We start from the raw sequence: 18,738 nt of genomic DNA, 5'->3' as shown, positions 1-18,738 counted from the left end.
CAAACCATCTGTTCACTGATAGACAAATGAATAAGTTTAACAAAACTTACATACTTACAGTGGAAATTCTGCAATATATTACAACATGGCTAGAACTTAAGGACATTATATTAAGTGAAATGTCAGTCACAAAAAGACAAATATTGTATAATTCCACTTATATGAGGTACTTAAGGTAATCAAAATCATAGAGACAGGAGGTATTAATAGAATGGTAATTGACAAGGGTTTGGGGAGATAATAGGTAATTATTTGTTAATTGGTATAGTGTTTCAGTTTTATAAGATGGAAAGAGTATGAAAATGGATGGTGGTGATGGCTGTGCAACGTTATGAATGTACTTAATACCATTGAACTACATACTTTAAAATGATTAAGATGGTAAATTTTATGTTAAACATATTTTGCCACAATAAAACTTTGAAGGAAAAAAAAAAAAAAAGACTGGGGACCTATCCTGAATACCAGCTAATGAGAGCTCTTTTCTACTTACCACTCACTCTCTTTTCCAAACCAAGGTGTGTTTCTGCTCCTTATTATCTCCCTATCCAGCTAATGAAACACCAATTGTCCATTATCAGATCTCAGAAAATTAACTGGTAAATACCTAACCCCAGAATATGGTCTATTATATTATTTTATTTTCAAAGTTTTCTCCCATCTAATTTATCTTGTTGGCTGGCTCTACTAAGTGAATAAGCCACACCCAATCTTCCTATACTATTTCAGTGCTATACTGTGCTTTAGGCCTTTTAGATACCTTCCTTAGGTCTGGGCCTAAGCTTTGTTCTGCATCCCTCACCATAGCAACCATGTCTAAATGTCATGCCATTTGCTCCTGGTCCCTTATTTCCAAGATCCTGAACAGTCTTACTGCCTTAAATAGCCCCTCAGAAATATACCTAGAAAATAATGTTTAAAAGTATGATCTGTACAGTACTGCTATCAGAAGATGTTCAATGTAAAAAAAAAAAAAGGTTTCAGTAGTCAAGTATATATAAGAAATGATGTATATTTTACTCCCATCATGGAGATTCATGATAAACAAAAATAAATCCACAGCTCTGGGAAGCCCTGCACCAAAAAATACTATTTGACTAGGTTTAACTTAGTGTTTTGCAGACATTTTCAGACACATAACACTTTTCCACAAAACACTACTCTCTTGGGACTCATTCTGAGAAATGTTGGTCTAGAGCATGTTTCTGAGTAGCCACCAGGCTCCAGTTTTTAAGCCCTCTCCAATTATCTGGCTCTAGTCAATTAAATTCATAAGTTAAGGATTCCTCACCCAGAATTCCAAGATGCTTATCCTCCTCCAGCTGCACCTTTTCCTGGAATGTCTCATCTTGGAAGGCTTCATACCGAACTTTCCAGTAAGTGCCCCCAATTCGGATGGAGCTCTTCTGGAAGAATTTATCTGAGCCACTGGCATATAAGGAGACAAATATCAAATTATTTAGCCACATATCAAATAGACTCCCATTGCACACTTGTTCTTATCAAGTTATGGATCTTTGTTTAGGAAGGACCTCAGAGATCATCCAGGTTAATGTCCATCTAGTGAAGGTATCTCCTCTGGCAAAATACAAATTAATGATACATAGCTTCTCCTTCAGCCTTTCCAAGATCAGGAAACTCATTTTCAGAGAAAATAATTCCTCTTACTGTTGGATAGTCTTTATAATTGGAGTTCTTTATAGTAGGCTGAAATCCTCTTGCTTGTAAGTTCTAGATGTTGGGATCAGTTCTATTCTCCAGAGTTATGTAGTCTTACATCTGTCCTTAATCATCCTCAGGTACTCAAAATCCTTTCTCCCCTTAATATCTTTCATTTAAAAATGAAAGCACACTAACTTAGAAAGACTAGTTGTAGATACTTAGAAGCCATGCTGACACCCAAATGCCTACTTTTCTACATTTTCTGCAGATTCATTCTATTATTTCCTACTGGAGAATAAACATGATTTGATGTTCTATAGTATTTTCCATTAACTCTCTTAGTCATTTATCAAGTGCATCTTTTAAAAAGATCAGGAATCACTGATAGCCCAGTGAGTCAGTGTAACTTAAGGCCCAGCAACTGATTAGGGCACCAACCTTCTACTCTATCTTGCCCATATCTGACTCATGGATGAAGCATGAAAAATTGGAGAAATTCCTCAAAAAGGAAGGACATGGAATGACCATAAGGAAGGTTCCTTCCCCTCGTCTAATACTTTTCAGAGTACATTTTACACTTCAGCTTAAATGTGTTCTTCAGACCATGGCAAAGAAAGAAAGGAGAAACATGATAAATAATTGGTAAATTATAATTGGAGAAATGTCATTTTAAATTACATGACCCCATCTTGGCCTACTTTTCTGCTTGGACCCCTGGCTGGGAATATTTGACATGATCATACAAAAAGTTTTATAACTTTCCAAGAGAAGGCACTCTTTCAGGGTCACGAGTCTTTGATTAATAGTTGTGCCATTAACTCCAGACAATGATTGTGATCCCCAAGTGAATTGACAGATTTCTGAGAGGGAGTAATAGGTGTTTGTGGGTAGACTAAGGAGTAGAGAGAGGAAACACATTACTTCTTACCTGCCTGGCTCCCTCAAATTCTTTCCCGTACTCCCATCATGCCCCATAGGGCCATAGTCCCATTGAATTTCATGGGCCTCAATGAAGTACTGACGGACTTTGCCTGTGAGTAAGTTCACGGGAGGTGCCATGGAGCAAGACTTGACCTTGTAGAGTGCTTGCATGCCATCTGGAGGAAAAAGATCAGGGCTGGCTCCATTCTACCATATTTTACCCAGGTGACTCACCTTCCTCCTTTTCCTAATGTTTCCTGCTTTCAACCTTCACTAGGCTCTTTACCCCTCCCTCCAAATGATCTACTTTCACTCCTAAAGAGCCCGACTGGGAAACAGGGAGTGCAAGCGGGAATTCAAGTATCTCCCACCTGCTCACCACTACTAACTCATTTATCAGAACTTTATTCTTGCCTCTGCAAAATACTTACACTGTATCAACATGACAGAACTTGAAGTTAAAATACCTGAATTCCAAGTCCAAGCCTTATCACTATCTATAAGTATTTAGGCAAGTCACTTCTTAGATCTGAGCTTAACCTCTGATTTGTAAATGGGGAGAATAGAGAAATCTACTACACTAGGCCCATGGGAGCATCAAATTTTAAAAATAAGACTGTTATTTATAAAATGGGATGCTTCCAAAGTAAAGGAACATCTTCATATGAAGATGAAGCTTCACACTTGGGACTGTCAGGAAAGTGTAGATTCTAAGTAGTGTTTCCAAATGTGGAGTTGTTACATTGAGGCATAGTGGTAATAGATGATACTGTGTTATATTTGCTTGGCTGTGTATAGAGGTCATTCAGGCACATTATCTCATTTGAGTCTCACAACATCCCAAGGAGATCTGAAATCTGAAATTAGAAATCTTAGCTATGAAGAAGGAGGAAACAAGGATATTCATTTTCATTGAATGTGTACTATCTGCCAGACCCTTTATTGGATGATTTACATATTTTAGTTACTTCCTTCAGTCCTCATATCTAGCCTGTGGAACAGACTTAATGTCCCCTTTTGCAAGCGAAGTTTTCTTTCTAAGGATCAGAGAGGTTACATAACTTGTCCAAGATTACACAGCTAGTCAAAGGTAGAATTAAGATTTATGTGCCTATCTTCCAACTGCACATTTGAGTGCTCATTTTCTTCTCTTGTATCCAGTCTTGGTCTCATCATTCCCCCATCTCTAAGCTTCAAAATCCCATATTTCTCTGAAACCTCTTTACAACTTTATAAGGTGGGAAATATTATTGCAATCCTCAGATGAGGAAACATAGACTCAAAAAATATGACATGACTTACCAAAGGTTCACTCATCCATTCTTCTACCATCTTATGTTAGAGACAGGGAAGATAAAACCCAAAGGGCATGCCCAAGGTCAACCTGCAATTTAACGACTGAGCCAGGAAGGAACCTGGAATCCCAGAATTCTAATGTTTCATCGTTTACATCCAGTTATCTCACATGAAAAACCAATCTTATGGCTCCGGGTCAGAAACCCAGGCTCCTGATAACCATCACTGCCACCTACCTCCTATATCTAAAGGATCAGAGATGTTGGATCTCACCTTGCAAATGACTATTCACTTGGCAGCTGATTAACCAGGTGCCAGGTTCCTGGGGCACCATCTCAGCACTCACAAAAGTGGCTGGAAAGATATGAGCCACATCAGTTCTATGACCTCGGATGGTCAGCATCTGTCCATGGAAGAAAACTGTGTGGACATCTACCTCATTGCCCATGCCAAACAAGTGCCAGGCCACACGTTTCTGTGCACACATACTTAGATCTGGCAAGTTTCCAAATACAAAGCCATTTATTGCTGCAAAATAAAACACAAAGGAAATATCAGAGTTAGGAAATGATAGCCCAATGAGAGAAGCCTTACCATCTGACAAAAATAATAGGTAATACTTAGGTGAGGTTTCGAGAGTACACTGTGCTGACCATATGCATTATCTCATATAAATCTCACAAACAGTCCTGGGAAATAAGCAGAATTCACTGGTATGGAAAAAAAAATGTGAAAATCTAGGCTCAGAGAGGTAAAGTTATTAATACTTCTCTCCCAAGACCACAGAGGTATTAAGTGGTAGAGCCAGGATTCAAACCCAGCAATCTGAGGAAGCTTTCTAAGAAATGGAGTTTTATTTTATAAACCTTCTTTCCTTCTAGGCCAATTTCATTCTGAAGTTTCCACAGGGAAATTGTCAAGTTAATTAACTATCATTACAAACAATTTCTATAAAACTCAAGAGAAATTTGAGCTGTCCAAACCATCTTTCACATAATCTGCTTGAGTTTTCACCTCTCCTTGGGACTGGTTTTGAGCCTACCTCTGTCACTATGTAAATCACTCTTATAATTAAACAAAAGCAAAAGCAACTTTTTTCATTTCTAAAATCCATTTTCTGTCCATGCCTTAGGACTTCTGTGCCTTTTGTTTGTTTTAAATTTAATTAAGATGATTGTGGTGTTAGAGAAGACTCTTGAGAGTCCCTTGGACTACAAGGAGATCCAATCAGTCCATCCTAAAGGAGATCAGTCCTGGGTGTTCATTGGAAGGACTGATGTTGAAGCTGAAACTCCAATACTTTGGCCACCTGATGTGAAGAGCTGACTCATTTGAAAAGACCCTGATGCTGGGAAAGATTGAGGGCAGGAGGAGAAGGGGACGACAGAGGATGAGATCATTGGATGGCATCACCAACTTGATGGACATGGGTTTGGGCAGATTCTGGGAGTTGGTGATGGACAGGGATGCCTGGTGTGCTGCAGTTCATGGGGTCGCAAAGAGTCGGACACGACTGAGTGACTGAAATGAACTGAACTGAACAGAATACCCTTAAGGGAACTCATTTCTTCTCTCTGTAAAACATGTAATTTTTCCAGTTGGCATCCTTTTTAAAACAAAGAAATGTTAACTAGTTATATCATTGGGCAACCCTAGCCAGTGACTAAGTATAGAGTATATGACTTTGGAATCAACAACTCTGGGCTGTTCCATGTTATAAAGCAAGGTACTTAATGGCAAGAGCATAGTCTATGTGGTCAGAGAGATTAGGGTTGGAATTTTAGCTGTGCCGTTTATTTTCTGTGTAATCCTACAGCCTTGGTTTACTCATGAGTGAAACATGGAAAAGCCACCTACTACCCATGGTCCTTGTGAGGATTAAAAAGAACCAGGTATGTGAAAACATTCACCAAATACTAGGCCCAGTGGAGAACCTCAGTGTTCACTGTTTTATGTGGTCAGTTACTCCCAGCTCACCATGCATCCTATTGCTCTCCTGAAAGTCCTCATCTTCTTTGTCCACTGAGGCAGGGTCTGAGCAGTAAGTGGCAATGTTCTCATTGATATGCCAGCTAAGGTTCTCATCTATCACACTAAAAAGGAGGAAGAAATCATTGTCCACATCCTGTCGCCGAGGAGGGAAGCTCCCATCCAGGGTTCCTGTTGAAAGTAAGAAAAAAGCCTTTAAGAACCTTCTTTCTTTAGCAACAGTAAGCTGTAAGGGGTACTCACAAGTAAGGATAGAAAGAGTGGAGCCTTAAGAGTCCATCAGCAACAGAAAAGTATATAGAACCTTCTGCTGCTAATTTATATTTCCAAACTCCTTAGATAAATTCACCAATTCAGTTGAGCCTAGGACTTGAAGGTGAAGTACATAGAATCTAGAATAATTCCCTCCCACCATCCCTGCCTATGTCTTCAACTCAGGGCCTTATTCTGACCACAACACACAGGTCTTCAGGACTGACTATACCCGAAACATACCACATTTCCAACCAAACTTACCATCCTCCCCAAATTCTGATGGCTAGAGTTTCAATCCTATCCAAAAAACTGTTAATACACATTTGTTCTTATGTAACTTGATTTTTATCATTACTAATTTGAGGGTTTTTTTTTTAATGAAATAAGAAAAAAGTAGCAAGTATTTTTTTTAATATTTTTGTTTGTTTTTTAAAAAAATAAGTAGAAAAAATAGTGAAAAGGGAGTTTGGTAGAGTTTATTCTTGCTAATAAATGGGGGTGTTAAATTAATGCTCTCCAGGTTGTTGTTCAATATGTAGGTGATTCAATTTTATCACGGCTCCCTCTACATATCCCAAATAGTATCTTCAGCTCACACTTGGGGCTTATACCTCTTTTACAGGTTATAAGGGGTCCAACGAGACCAGTAGCAATATCTCGTGGAGCATCTACATGAGAATGGTAGACCCAGGTGAGGCACGCTGGGTCAGCTTCAGTGGGTGCATGGCTTTCTGGAATGGTCCAGTTGTAGATGTGGCTGCCTCCTGGGGGTACAGAATCATCAGCTTTCAGCCAGCCAGAGGAACCATCTGGATACAAGGAACCTACAAAATGAAATTGCACATGCTCAGTCCCAGGGTGAGAGAGACGTAGCAGATAGAGAAATCAGGAGAGTGCTGACATACGAGATATCTAGTTTCAGTTTTGTGGAAGGTAGAGTTCTAAAGTTCAGCACAGTATTCCTCACAACCTGAGGAAGGTCAGATTCAGGTAATATCTAGTCAAGAACCCTAGACTTCAAACCAACAGCAGGTTAAAAAGGTAGCAGCCCTTGGGGAAGGAGATATGGCCATTGAAAGTACTATACAGCTTAACCTAGTAATGCTCCAGTGCAAAGCCAATGACATGGAGGAAAGAGAAAATAAAAATTCCCTACCCCTGAGCACTCATTTTAGAAAACAAAAAGAAGACAACCACAGAATTTCAGTCTGAAGGCAGCTCAATTATCAAATGGGCTACTTATGAAAGAGAAAACATAGGGAAAATAATTTGCCCAAGGTGATATGGGGAGTTAATCAAGTTAGGACCTTCTGACTTCTCTATTCCTCACTCACCGCTGTGTCAGTATTATAAACTGTTGGGCCTGGGATAGTGGGAGCTATGGATGAGTAAACCAATCTTCCTCTTAAGAAGAAAATTCACAGAACACTCCTCTATTTTCAAAACAGTCAAATATTTTATGGGAATTCCATTTAAGCAATTTTTTGTGATAAAAGGTAAATTGAATCACTACATTTTTAATGAACAATTGAGATTTAGAGACGGGCAGTGACTTGCCCAAAGTTACACAGTGTATGAATAGCAGAGCTGATAATGGTACACATATTTTCCCTGGGGAGAGTAACTGCCGCTTCAGTTCAAAAAAGAAGACTATCTTCATTCCCAGCTTCTCTCTCTCTCTCATAAGACAGTAAAGAAAAAGTGATGTTTTTTGCAGGTAGGAGAAAGAAAGGATGGGATATTTTACCTTCTGAGTCCTTTTCATAGAATACACCATGGGGATGGATGGTATAAGGACGAGTGGCAAAATTCTTCAAGTGGATAAGGATGACATCTCCCACCTCAGCCCTCAACACTGGCCCCAGGAAGCCCAACCAGGCTGGCTGAACCATTTCCTCCATGTATGAGTTATCCTTGTATTCCTTGTAGATGGTCTTCTTGTAGCTGTTCCCTATTCGGTTCTTGTCAGACTTCAAGAAGCTAGCAGCTACTCTGGGAAGGAAGGAAAGAGAGACTCACATTTTTGCCTTTCTTCCAGAGGAAGCTGATCAAAAAGTGACCATTTTTGTTTAGGGCAAAATAAGAAGAAATGGGACTGTACTGATCAAAATATGAAAGCCTTAGGCTAGGATCTGATAGACAATGAGAAGTATTAACTTAGAGTGTATGAATTTGCCGATATACACTTTTAACCTACAAAATCGGCTCCTCAGGTAGGACAGTGGTAAAGAACCCGCCTGCCAATACAGGAGACATAAGAGATGCGGGTTCAATCCAGGGTTGAGAAGATCCCCTTTAGAAGAGCATGACAACACACTCCAGTATTCTTGCCTGGAGAATCTCATGGACTGAGGAGCCTGGCGGATTATAATCCATAGGGTCGCAAAGAGTCAGACATGACTGAAGCAACTTACCACTCATGCACACAACCTGTAAAATAGGCAGATTCACTCACTACAGCCTAATATATAGTAGTGGGGAGGCAACCAAGTATGAACAGACCCTTTTTAAGTGCTCAACTTCCTATCCAGTTGGCTTGACTTAGTGTTGTCCTGCTATATACTGGAAGTCGTATAGCGTAATGGTTAAGATCATAAACTCTGGAGCCAGGAAGTTTCAATTAAATGCCAATATTGCCATTTCCCCTGGAGAAGGGCATGGCAACCCACTCCCATATTCTTGCCTGGAGAATCTCCCCAGACAGAGGAGCCTGGTGGGCCACACTGCATAGGATCACAAAGAGTCAGACATGACTGAAGTGACTTTGCATGCATGCATTGCTATTTTCAAATCTGTAGGACTTTTAACAGTTTACTTAACTTCTCTGAGTATAATTTCTCCATCTGCAAGATGGAGGTAATCATGGTACCAGCTGTTACTGGTGACTAAGTAATTAAAATACATAAAGAGTTTAGAAAAATGCTTGGAAAATAGTTTAAAAAAAACACAATGTTATCTATTACTTCAAATATTGGATATGGGGGATAACAAAGTTATCCCTCAAGGATACTTTTAATCCAGATTCTGTGACTCCAAAACTAGATAATTAGAAAGATGGTTTTTCAAAAAAAAGGATGGCTTTTTCTTACTCAAATTCTTCCTATAGAACTCTGAGATGTTACCGTCAACTTTGGAAAACTCTGATGCTTTGGAGAGACATCATGATTCATGATCACAAAAGATTTTTTAACACATTAATTTTTTTCAGCTGATATTTGTGGAATGCGTGCAGAGCTCTAAGATCAAAAAAATTTACTCCTGTAGGATCTATGAGAGGCTGAATGGTGAGAGGAGTACCAACTTTGTATCCACATTACCCAGGTTCAAATCCTAAATTTTCCATTTACTGTTGTACTTGGGGAAGTCATTTGATCTCCCTGAGCCTCAGTTTTCTCATCTATAAGATAAGAATATTCATATTCACCTTCTAGTTTCTATAAGAATTAGGTGAGACAAAGTATATAAATTTCTAATATGGTGCCTGTCACAAAATGTTATATAAGTGATAGCTATTACTGTTCTTTCCTTGATTCTAAGGCTGATCTTATTTTTTCACATTTTCATATATCTTAAATCAGTATAGTTCCACTGAACTATTTGCAGCATACATACATACACCACACACATCTTACAAACACTGTATATATTTCATGTTTCTTTCCTGTTTAAAAGCTAAACACCTATTATTAAAACAGCATTGCGAATATCACCTTAGAATCAAGGCAATATGGAATGACCTTTAAGACCCTAAAAATGCTGAGGGATCTCAGTCTGGAAAAGCAGACTCCATATGAGATGCTGGCTCCTGAGTCAATTAGTTGTTTCTCAGGAAATGCACCACTGGGATTATGGCCCAGAGAGATCTGGAGCTGACTGCAACCATACCCTGGGAAAAGGTCCTCAAGAGCTACCTACTGACCTCAAGGGCGCCCCTCCCTAACTCCATCTCTAATTCCACAAGAGATTAAACCTACATGTCACTTTCCAGAGGCTGGTTCGTGATGATATTCCTTCCCTTAGGAGCATAGTTCCACTGCACATCCTGGATCCCCAAGTAGTAGACTCTAGTAGTCCCATCAGTCAGTTGGGGCCACAGAGGTTGCATGAACAGCAGAGCCCAGAGGAGATGGCCTGACTCCATGGCCCACGTTACTCTGGGAAACAGGCAAATGAATAACTTCTGGTAAGGAAGAAAGAGAACAAAGGGACTTTGAATGTATCTGGAAAAGTAAAGAGGCAAGACCTAGACTGAGTGACTGAGAACATAAAAACTGACTAGCCTAGAATCTCTGCCTTACCTGATTCCTTTCAACAAGTGTTCAAGGATCTCTACACATTGGACTTTGGAAGGTAAAGTTAAAAGTCACTGGGACTGACTTTTTTAAGGTATCGCTTTCTTCAGAAGAAAAATATGAGTTCATTTTCTTCAGCAGTGTAGAAAGAAGAATATACTCTGGCCCTCAAATTAGGAAACAAGCATCAGTAACCTAATTGAGTCACTGTTACTCAGTACCCAAGTGAAGTCACTAATTCTCCCTGTGTCTCTATTTTCATCATTATCACTTTCCGTCCCCTATGAACTGTGTTTAAAAACAAATGAGAATTCAGCAAAAATCATTTGCTATAATGTTCATAGATGCAAACTGGAAACAGCCAACATGCCTATGACACTATAATGGATGAGTAAATTGTATTTTATTTATATAATGAAATTCTGTATAGCAATAGTAATGAGCAAACTAACACTACATGAAAATATAGATGCCTCTCACAAATATACTATTGCAGAAAGAAACCAGACACAGAAGTAAATATTATATGATTTCATTTTTGTAAGGTACAAAATAGGCAAAGCCAATCTATGCTGTTAGAAGCTAGGATAATGTTTGCCTTTGAGGTAGGGATCACTGGCTGGTAGGGAAGAAGAGGAAGGCTTTTAGGTAATGTTCTGTTTTGGAATTTAACTATTGATTACATGGATGTGTTCAGTCTATGAAAATAAACTGAACTGTGAACTTAGCACATTTATCAGAAGAAATGTTCTTTGCTGGTTCTTTGCAATGCACAAATCCATCTAATGTGTCCAATCTTGACTCAGAGTTGGAACTAAGCCTCTAGTCCTTCATTCTGATACATCAACATGGCAGTTAGGCTTCTTGGTGCTGATATGAAACACTCAGTCATACCACAGACACAGTGAATCCAAGAAACACAAACAACATAACATATACACAAATATACATATACTTGCATATACATAGACACATGCAGTCTTATTTAAGAGCAGAGACACACATACTTGTATCCACATTAGTTCCACAGTGTCACATAGAGCCTTAGTCACTGTCATAATAATAATAACCTATAATGGAAAAAATCTGAAAAAGAATATATATATTTCTGAATCACTTTGGTATATACCAGAAATTAACACAATATTGAAAATCAACTATACTTCAATTTAAAATAATAAGTCAATATTTATAATGTGTGTATATGTCAGACATTGTTTAAAATGTTTTATAGATTAAATCATTCAATCCTCACAAATGTACTATGAAGCAAATATCTTTATTATCCCCATATTATTAGAAAGAACTATAAAACAGAGATATGAGGTAATTTATCAAAGTTCCCATAGTTAACAATCAGCAGAGTTGGCTTGTGTGGTAAAAGGAGTATGGGTTCAGTGTTTATGCTTTTCTTTTTCTGAAGTATAAGTGATTGACAATATTATATTAGTTTCATGTTAATTACCACACTATACTACTTTTCACAAAATATATTTGCACATGCACAGAGAACATTTGCAGACATATCTTGCTTTATTATGCTTCATTTTAATTCACTTCACAGACATCATGTTTTTTACAAACTGAAGGTTTGTGGCAGTTCTGCATTGTCAGGTAATGTTTAGCACTTTTTAGCAATAATATTTTTAAATTGATATATGTACATTTTAAAAGACATAATACTATTATACACTTAATTGATGACAGTATAGCATAAACATAACTTTTATATGCATTAAAAATTTTTTAAAAAGTATGAAGATTTATTACAACATGAACTTTACTACAGAAGTCTGGAACTGAACCTGCAATATCTCCAAGGTATGCTTCTTTGTGTTTATAGCTATTGTCATATCTGAGAATACCCCATATACTCTGAAATAAGCAATCACATGTAGTTATGATCACTTCCAGAGATAGACATATATATTTATATAGGCAAAGATACATCTAATAAGTATCATTCATGATGATGATAATAATGATGGTAACTATCATTCATGGAGTAATTACTATACAATAAACATGGTGCTCAGTTCTTACACAAATTATTTCACTAAATCTTCAACCTAACCACATGATATTAGGGACTTTAATTGAAAACAGAAAGTAAAAAATATGCACAGACTCACATGTGGATAGGAAATGCCCAGATATTTACCCTGATTGATAAATAGAACTATGGACCTCTCTAAAAATTCTCAAATACTTCCACACAAAGCAGTGGCACAAGTGTGTAACAACCCCTCCCAGTTTTCATATGACATTTGGAAGAAGCCCTTTATATGGGGGAGAACCTGCCTTGCCTGGAGAATCCCATGGACAGAGGAGCCTGGTGGGCCACGGTCCATGGGATTGCAGGGAGTCGGACATGACTGAAGTGACTAAGCACGCTGCCTTGGATTCTTCTAAAACCTGGCTTTCCTGCTGACCAGTTGTGTAGACTTGGGTAATACTTAGGCACTCTGAACCTGTTTTCTTATCTATAAAATATACATAATACTATAAGCTTTGGAGAAGTAATTTAGAAAACTTACATGAAAAGGCCCCAGGACAATTAGTGTTTAGAATATAACAAACTATAACTGTTGGTTTCCTTCCTCTTCTTTCTCCCTCCTGGTGACAGTTTGTTAATTTATCTTTACTGTCTCCCACACATCATATATTTCAACTCTAAGGGCTAACTTAAATCTTATCTGCTCCAGAAGACCCCCTGTAGCCTCTTCATATCACTGTCCTCTGAAGAACTACTTACTCTAAATAGCATAAAATTGCATGAAATCAGACTTTGTATTATTATTACTTTTGTCTCATAAGCTGCCTCATGAACTGTCTTTATTTACCAGCTTGAACTATAAATTCCTTGAGAGTGGATGTAGTATCTTAGAAGTTTTTGTGTATCTATTGAAAGATACTTTGATGGGAGCCCTGCAGATACATTTTACATTGAAGACACAGGCTTTGGAATCAGACTACCTAAACAAACCCTGGCTTCACTTTTCCTAGCTGTGTAACTTGATAAACTGCTCTACTTCTCTGGCCCTTGTGTTTTCATCTTAAATGGAATTAATATTATTTACTACTTCTCAGGGTAGTTGTGAGGATTAAATGAAATAAGATCTGTAAGTGAATAGAACACAAATAAATATTTAAGTGCACCAGTAAAAGATCAAAAGGCATTAGTGGCTATGATTATTACAGATAAGGAAATAGGTTTAGACATGAAAATTGCCAGGCTCACAAAGCTTTAACATTTTATGGATATCCATAACACAAACACATTCATAAGTTCCTATATACAATAGCACACTGTAAGCATACAGGCACATGTATATAGCTGAGATTAGTTTCTTTGGAAGCAAAATGATATAATGAAAAGAACCAGAACTTTTGAATCAGATAAACTCAGGTTTGAGTACTGTTTTCAAATGTGTTTGAAAGAAACAGCACAGGGACTTAGTAGGTATCTGATAAATATAATTTCTCATTTCCTCTAGTCACTAACTTCCTATTTTATTCCTAAAGATGCATTTGTTGTTGCTATTACTATTGTTGTTTTAAAATTAGGTTTATTATCATGAAACAAAAGAAAGGGAGAACCCATAACATTCTTTCAGAATCACTTGTATATTTCATAGTAAAATTGAAAGACTCTAGACTCAGAAAAAATTAGATTCTAATTCTGGAATCATCATTTACTAGTTGTATAACATGGAACAAGTCACTTAGTTTCTTGAACCTGAGTTTTCTCATTTCTTAAATGGAGATAATCTCTGGTTTGGCCTCCTGATTAGTTTGCTATGAAAATCAAATGAGATGAAGGATTTGGAAGCCCTACATAAATTATTCATTTGGGGAGCGCTATTTTTAATCAGTTGAGCCCACAGGAGGAGATCTTATAGAAAGGCCAGACTGAGGAGGAAAAATAAAAAGGGAAAGGTAAAAAGGGAAAGGGGAAATGAAATAATATGAGGAAGAATCCTGGAGGAAAGTTAAAAAGGAGGACAGAAGGAAGAGGTGCTCAAAGGATGGGAGGGAGAAAGAGAAAGAATTTCTGGGATACTTTGAATTAGACATAATTTAGTTAATATACACTGAGACTAAACAAACCTTACTTTCCTGTTATACCAATGTTACCTGGGCTTGGTTCCCTTTATCCACAATTTGCATCACTGTTTTTCCTAGAATTTTCTAATTGTTCCTTTAATGTGATAATGTTCTTTTCTTGCTCAGTTGGAGTATACTGGCCTGGACAAGCATATCCTGGGCAAAGGATCACTCAACTGAACACAAATGCTGAGCTATCCTAGAGGTTTTGTCTCCAATTTCAGCAGTTTTATTAATAGAACCCTCTATCAAGATTAACCTTTTGGTCTTCTACTTTCTTAATGTTTTTGTGGCTTTTTCTTCACCTTGTAACTCAAAATAGGGGATTTCCTCACCTTTAGGCAGTATGGGACTTTTTTTTTACTAGAAGGGAAAATCAAGAGAGTGTTGAGAGCCTCAAAAGACTCCATATAGCACAAGTACAATTTACATTATTTTTAATCATTGTCGTTGTATTCTACTGTGTCAGAAGTGGGGAAATTGAGGCCCAGAGGGAGAGACTCTAAGTCTCTAAGTTCTAAAAGCTAGTACTAGAACTTAAGATCCTTTAGCCTGACAATCATGTATATCATCACTGTGCTTTTCCTGGGACAATATGATTTCACTACATATGTGCATTTATATTAGGGGTTTTTCTTTATTTCCTCATACCCTAGTTGTGGTATAATAGAAAGTATACCGATATGAAATTATAAAACCTGGGTTGAAATTATTTTTTTGCCTATAATAGCTACGTGTCTTTCAACAAGTCAGTTTCACCTATTTTGCCTGTTTTCTCATCTAGAATTATGGATAATATTTCACAAATTGTTTTGAGGATCAAACAAAATAATAGATGTATGACCCCCTTTCAAAGGGCTTAGAATACAATAAATGATTAGTAAAAGTCTTAATGCATTAATGGATTCATACATCCATAAAAACTTCCAGAAACTATACTTTTTCAACCCCTTGACATGACATATAGAAAACGGAGACCAGAGAGATAAAGGGGTTTGCTTAAAGCCAAGCAACCAGTTACTGGCAAGGCCATAATTTGAACCCATATTTTCAAAAACATTTCTTCTACTTAGGCACTAAGTGTGAGAAACAATTTAGATTTTAAGCTGATAGCTTAGCTCAGCTATCATTTACTGTCTTACTCTGTGCCAATCTGGATCTCAAAGTATGAAAGTAAGTAGTTGCTTTTAAGTGTTCCATCACCTCAATAAACCCCATAAACTGAGACCAATAAATGAGCATACTATTTTAACAGGAAAATTAACTACTCTCTACAACTCCAGGATCATCTCTGAAACAGCTGAGCAATGTCCCTGGCCATTTTGGTGAGAGGAACAAAGAGAGCATATTTTACATTTTAACTTTCCTGCACATTCAGCCGTGCTTCCTCCTTCTCAGCCACTGACTTTCTCTCCCTGTGGGCCCAGGATTTCTCTAAACCAAGCTGAATATAAAGTTTTGTCTTTTGTTTCAAAGAAAAGGAGGTAGGGTTTAGAAAGGGGAGGAGGAAGCTTACCTTTGCTGGAGAAAACTCTTCCATATTCATGTCAGTGGCCTACTGAGGCTAAACTGCAGACCCGAGCATGAGTCTGCCAGCCCTGCTCAGTTAGTATCCTGGGTTACAAGGCCTTTCTCATAAACAAAGTCCAGGGCTCCAATTGGCTGGTGTTACTGGGAAGGAGTGAATGGAGGCTGGAGCAGTTCTGGTTGCCCTCTTTTCCAGAAACTAATATACTGGAATGTCTTGTTCCGGACCTGGTTTGGTACAAAACCTGGTATGGTTCTTTAACTATATCCGGGTGTTTTCCAAATCCTGGTTAGGATTTCTGGAGGAATTACAAGAGGGTGGGTTGCACTTCTGTTATCTCAGCTTGCTGGTTGCTATTTGCTGAGAGGGAGGAGGAAATGCACTGTCAGTGAAGCTGGTGAAACCTCACAGAAAGATTCCAATACTTCCCTTTAAGAAATAGGGCCCACTGCAAGGGTTATGAGATGTGAGAAGAGCTCCCATCCTCAACACTTCGTCTTGTTGTGAAGCACAGTTATCAGCCCTACTATTATTCTGAGACCATCGTTGCTTGGTAGTAGAGAAAAATAAAAACTAGTAATAAAACAAAGAGCTTTCTACATGCTAGTCCCTATGTTAATCACTTTACATATATTCTCATTTAAAATTCACAATTATTCTATGAAAAGCATATGCTAATTCATATTTTACAACTGAAGAAAAGCAGACTCTGAGAGGGAAAGTAACCATTCAAAGTCACACCATTAATAAGAGGGGGGAATTGTAGTAGGTCTGTCTAGTTTCTTAGCCACTACACTACCACACTCTGCTACTTAATGGAGAAACCCAGAAAGCCCTTTTGCAATGAGGGAAGTGATTTCACAGTTATTGAGTGCCTGCTGTCCACCAGTTACTGCTAGATTAAAAAAAAAATGTACATTAACTCTACCACTTCTTGAGTGGACTCCCAGGGTCATATTACTCATATTTTTCATTGTGGAGACTGGATGCAGCTAGTAGATAGCTTGGATTAACATAGATCAGCACCCTAAAACCTAAGAAGACCCAGAAGAATTGGAAATATTAATTTTTTTAATGGAACTAAGAAACATCAAAATGTGTCCCAAAATCTCTGAGTGAAGCTGGATTTTGAATTTGTTTAAAAGCAAAGGCCATCTTTGTTCTTGCTAGAAAGAGAGGGTAGTGAAAAATCACTAGCCTGAGTCAAGTGACCCAAGTTCCTTCCCTAGCTTGCTCTTGAAGTAATCAGCTACGTGGCCTTGGTACAGGACTTTCTTTTCTTTGTGCATAAGTCTTTCCATTTGTACACTGAGAGCCTTAAACGAGATATAGACCCTCTCAGCCCTATAAATATACATATCTAGGATTCCATGAAGAAATCACATTCTTGATATTAAGAGTAGAAGCAAAAGAGGTTTTAAACATGCAAAGTGTAAGAAAAGAGTGGGTGCAGAGTAATTTGTGGAGAACTCCATGTCTTTTTGGGAAGGATTATATCTACCCATCAGAATCAGCTATAGGAAGGAAACAGGCATGATGGCAGTTCCACCATCTAGTATCCTTACTTGTGATGAGGTGATCTTGGCTAGGAGCAGGTGCTGTTTCCCAGGCAGTCTCGACACATTATTTTTTTTTTTTTCCTCTCTCTCGAATTTAAAGTATCTGGAGCAGGGTCCAGGGAGGAGGAGTTTCAAAGACTGAGGCAGTGGGGCAAAGTCTGGGTCATAAAACACTGGAGGTGCTTAAAGGTGCCTATACATGTAGGAGCTACCCCTACAGACTGCATCTCAGGCTAAGCCAAGTAGAAGCACCAGTAGGGAGAAGGGAGGAACCACCATTTATTCAGCTCCTTTAGAAATGATCAAGGGAAGCTGGATCAGGTAACAACAGGCCCTAGGACTATCTGCCTCTTCCCCACTTAGCACAAATGTGGACCTTGAAGCTAGAGGTGGGAAGGTGGAGATCAAACCCATTAAGCTGGGATCCAAGTCCAGGCTTTAAGGCATTTATGAGAGGGAGGGATAAGGATAAGGCCTGTGTTCTGACTCACAAATGATAACAATAAACAGATCTTATAGATATGCTTGAGTCAACACAGTGAAGGCTGCAGGAAGCCAGCTAGGCCAGATTTCTGAGCCTATATTATTCATTCAGCAGTTCACTGAAAGGACACCCAGTACCAACATATGCAAATCCTGGGCATATTTTTAGTGCCTTTCCGCAAGGATCCCCTTAAATGGGTTTAAGTTGATACCTATAGACCAGAAATTGGTAAACTATTTCAGTAAAACTCTAGTTTGTAAATAATTTATGTGCAAAACATACAGTCACTAAAATAGGCCATTATAGTACATTGGGTATATCTATATACCAATAAAAGGTAATTTACAAAAACAAGCAGCAGACCAAATTTGGCCCATGAGTTTCAGTTTGAATCCCCTGCAATATACACATTTACAATATGAAAACATTGTTAAGAGTGTAGAAACTAGATTTAAATCCCAATTCTGACATGTCCTGATTCTGTAACCTTGAAAAAGTCATCTAAGTCTTCTAAACTTCAGTTTTGTGTTTCCAAAATGGAGATAATGGCATTATTTCACAGAGTTTTTATGAGGACTGAAATAAAAACTTCAGTTCAGTAGCTCAGTCATGTCCAATGTTTTGTGACCCCATGGACTGCAGCAC

The 18,738-nt window shown here is 38.1% G+C and overlaps 1 protein-coding gene across 5 annotated transcripts in view; it reads right to left on the bottom strand.

The window, feature by feature from the left end:
- HEPH (hephaestin) overlaps window positions 1–17,675 on the bottom strand; it is a 137,676-nt gene extending 120,001 nt beyond the window's left edge. For 2 of the 5 annotated variants that reach the window (XM_060407607.1, XM_060407609.1), the window contains exons 1-8: window positions 16,039–16,130; window positions 10,098–10,303; window positions 7,871–8,115; window positions 6,735–6,947; window positions 5,857–6,039; window positions 4,153–4,407; window positions 2,591–2,759; window positions 1,292–1,428 (exon numbers count right to left, since the gene is read on the bottom strand). In XM_060407607.1, coding sequence (XP_060263590.1) covers window positions 1,292–1,428; window positions 2,591–2,759; window positions 4,153–4,407; window positions 5,857–6,039; window positions 6,735–6,947; window positions 7,871–8,115; window positions 10,098–10,303; window positions 16,039–16,068 — 1,438 coding nt within the window. In that variant the 5' untranslated portion in view covers window positions 16,069–16,130. Of the gene's footprint in view, window positions 1–1,291; window positions 1,429–2,590; window positions 2,760–4,152; window positions 4,408–5,856; window positions 6,040–6,734; window positions 6,948–7,870; window positions 8,116–10,097; window positions 10,304–16,038; window positions 16,131–17,615 lie in introns of those variants that run through there. The other 3 variants (XM_042242540.1, XM_042242541.1, XM_060407608.1) reach the window with 3 other exon arrangements.
- Window positions 17,676–18,738: the final 1,063 nt, after the last annotated feature.

Source organism: Ovis aries, chromosome X, assembly GCF_016772045.2.
Source record: "Ovis aries strain OAR_USU_Benz2616 breed Rambouillet chromosome X, ARS-UI_Ramb_v3.0, whole genome shotgun sequence".
Lineage (NCBI taxonomy): Eukaryota > Metazoa > Chordata > Mammalia > Artiodactyla > Bovidae > Ovis > Ovis aries.
This window is presented reverse-complemented; position numbering and strand designations above follow the sequence as displayed.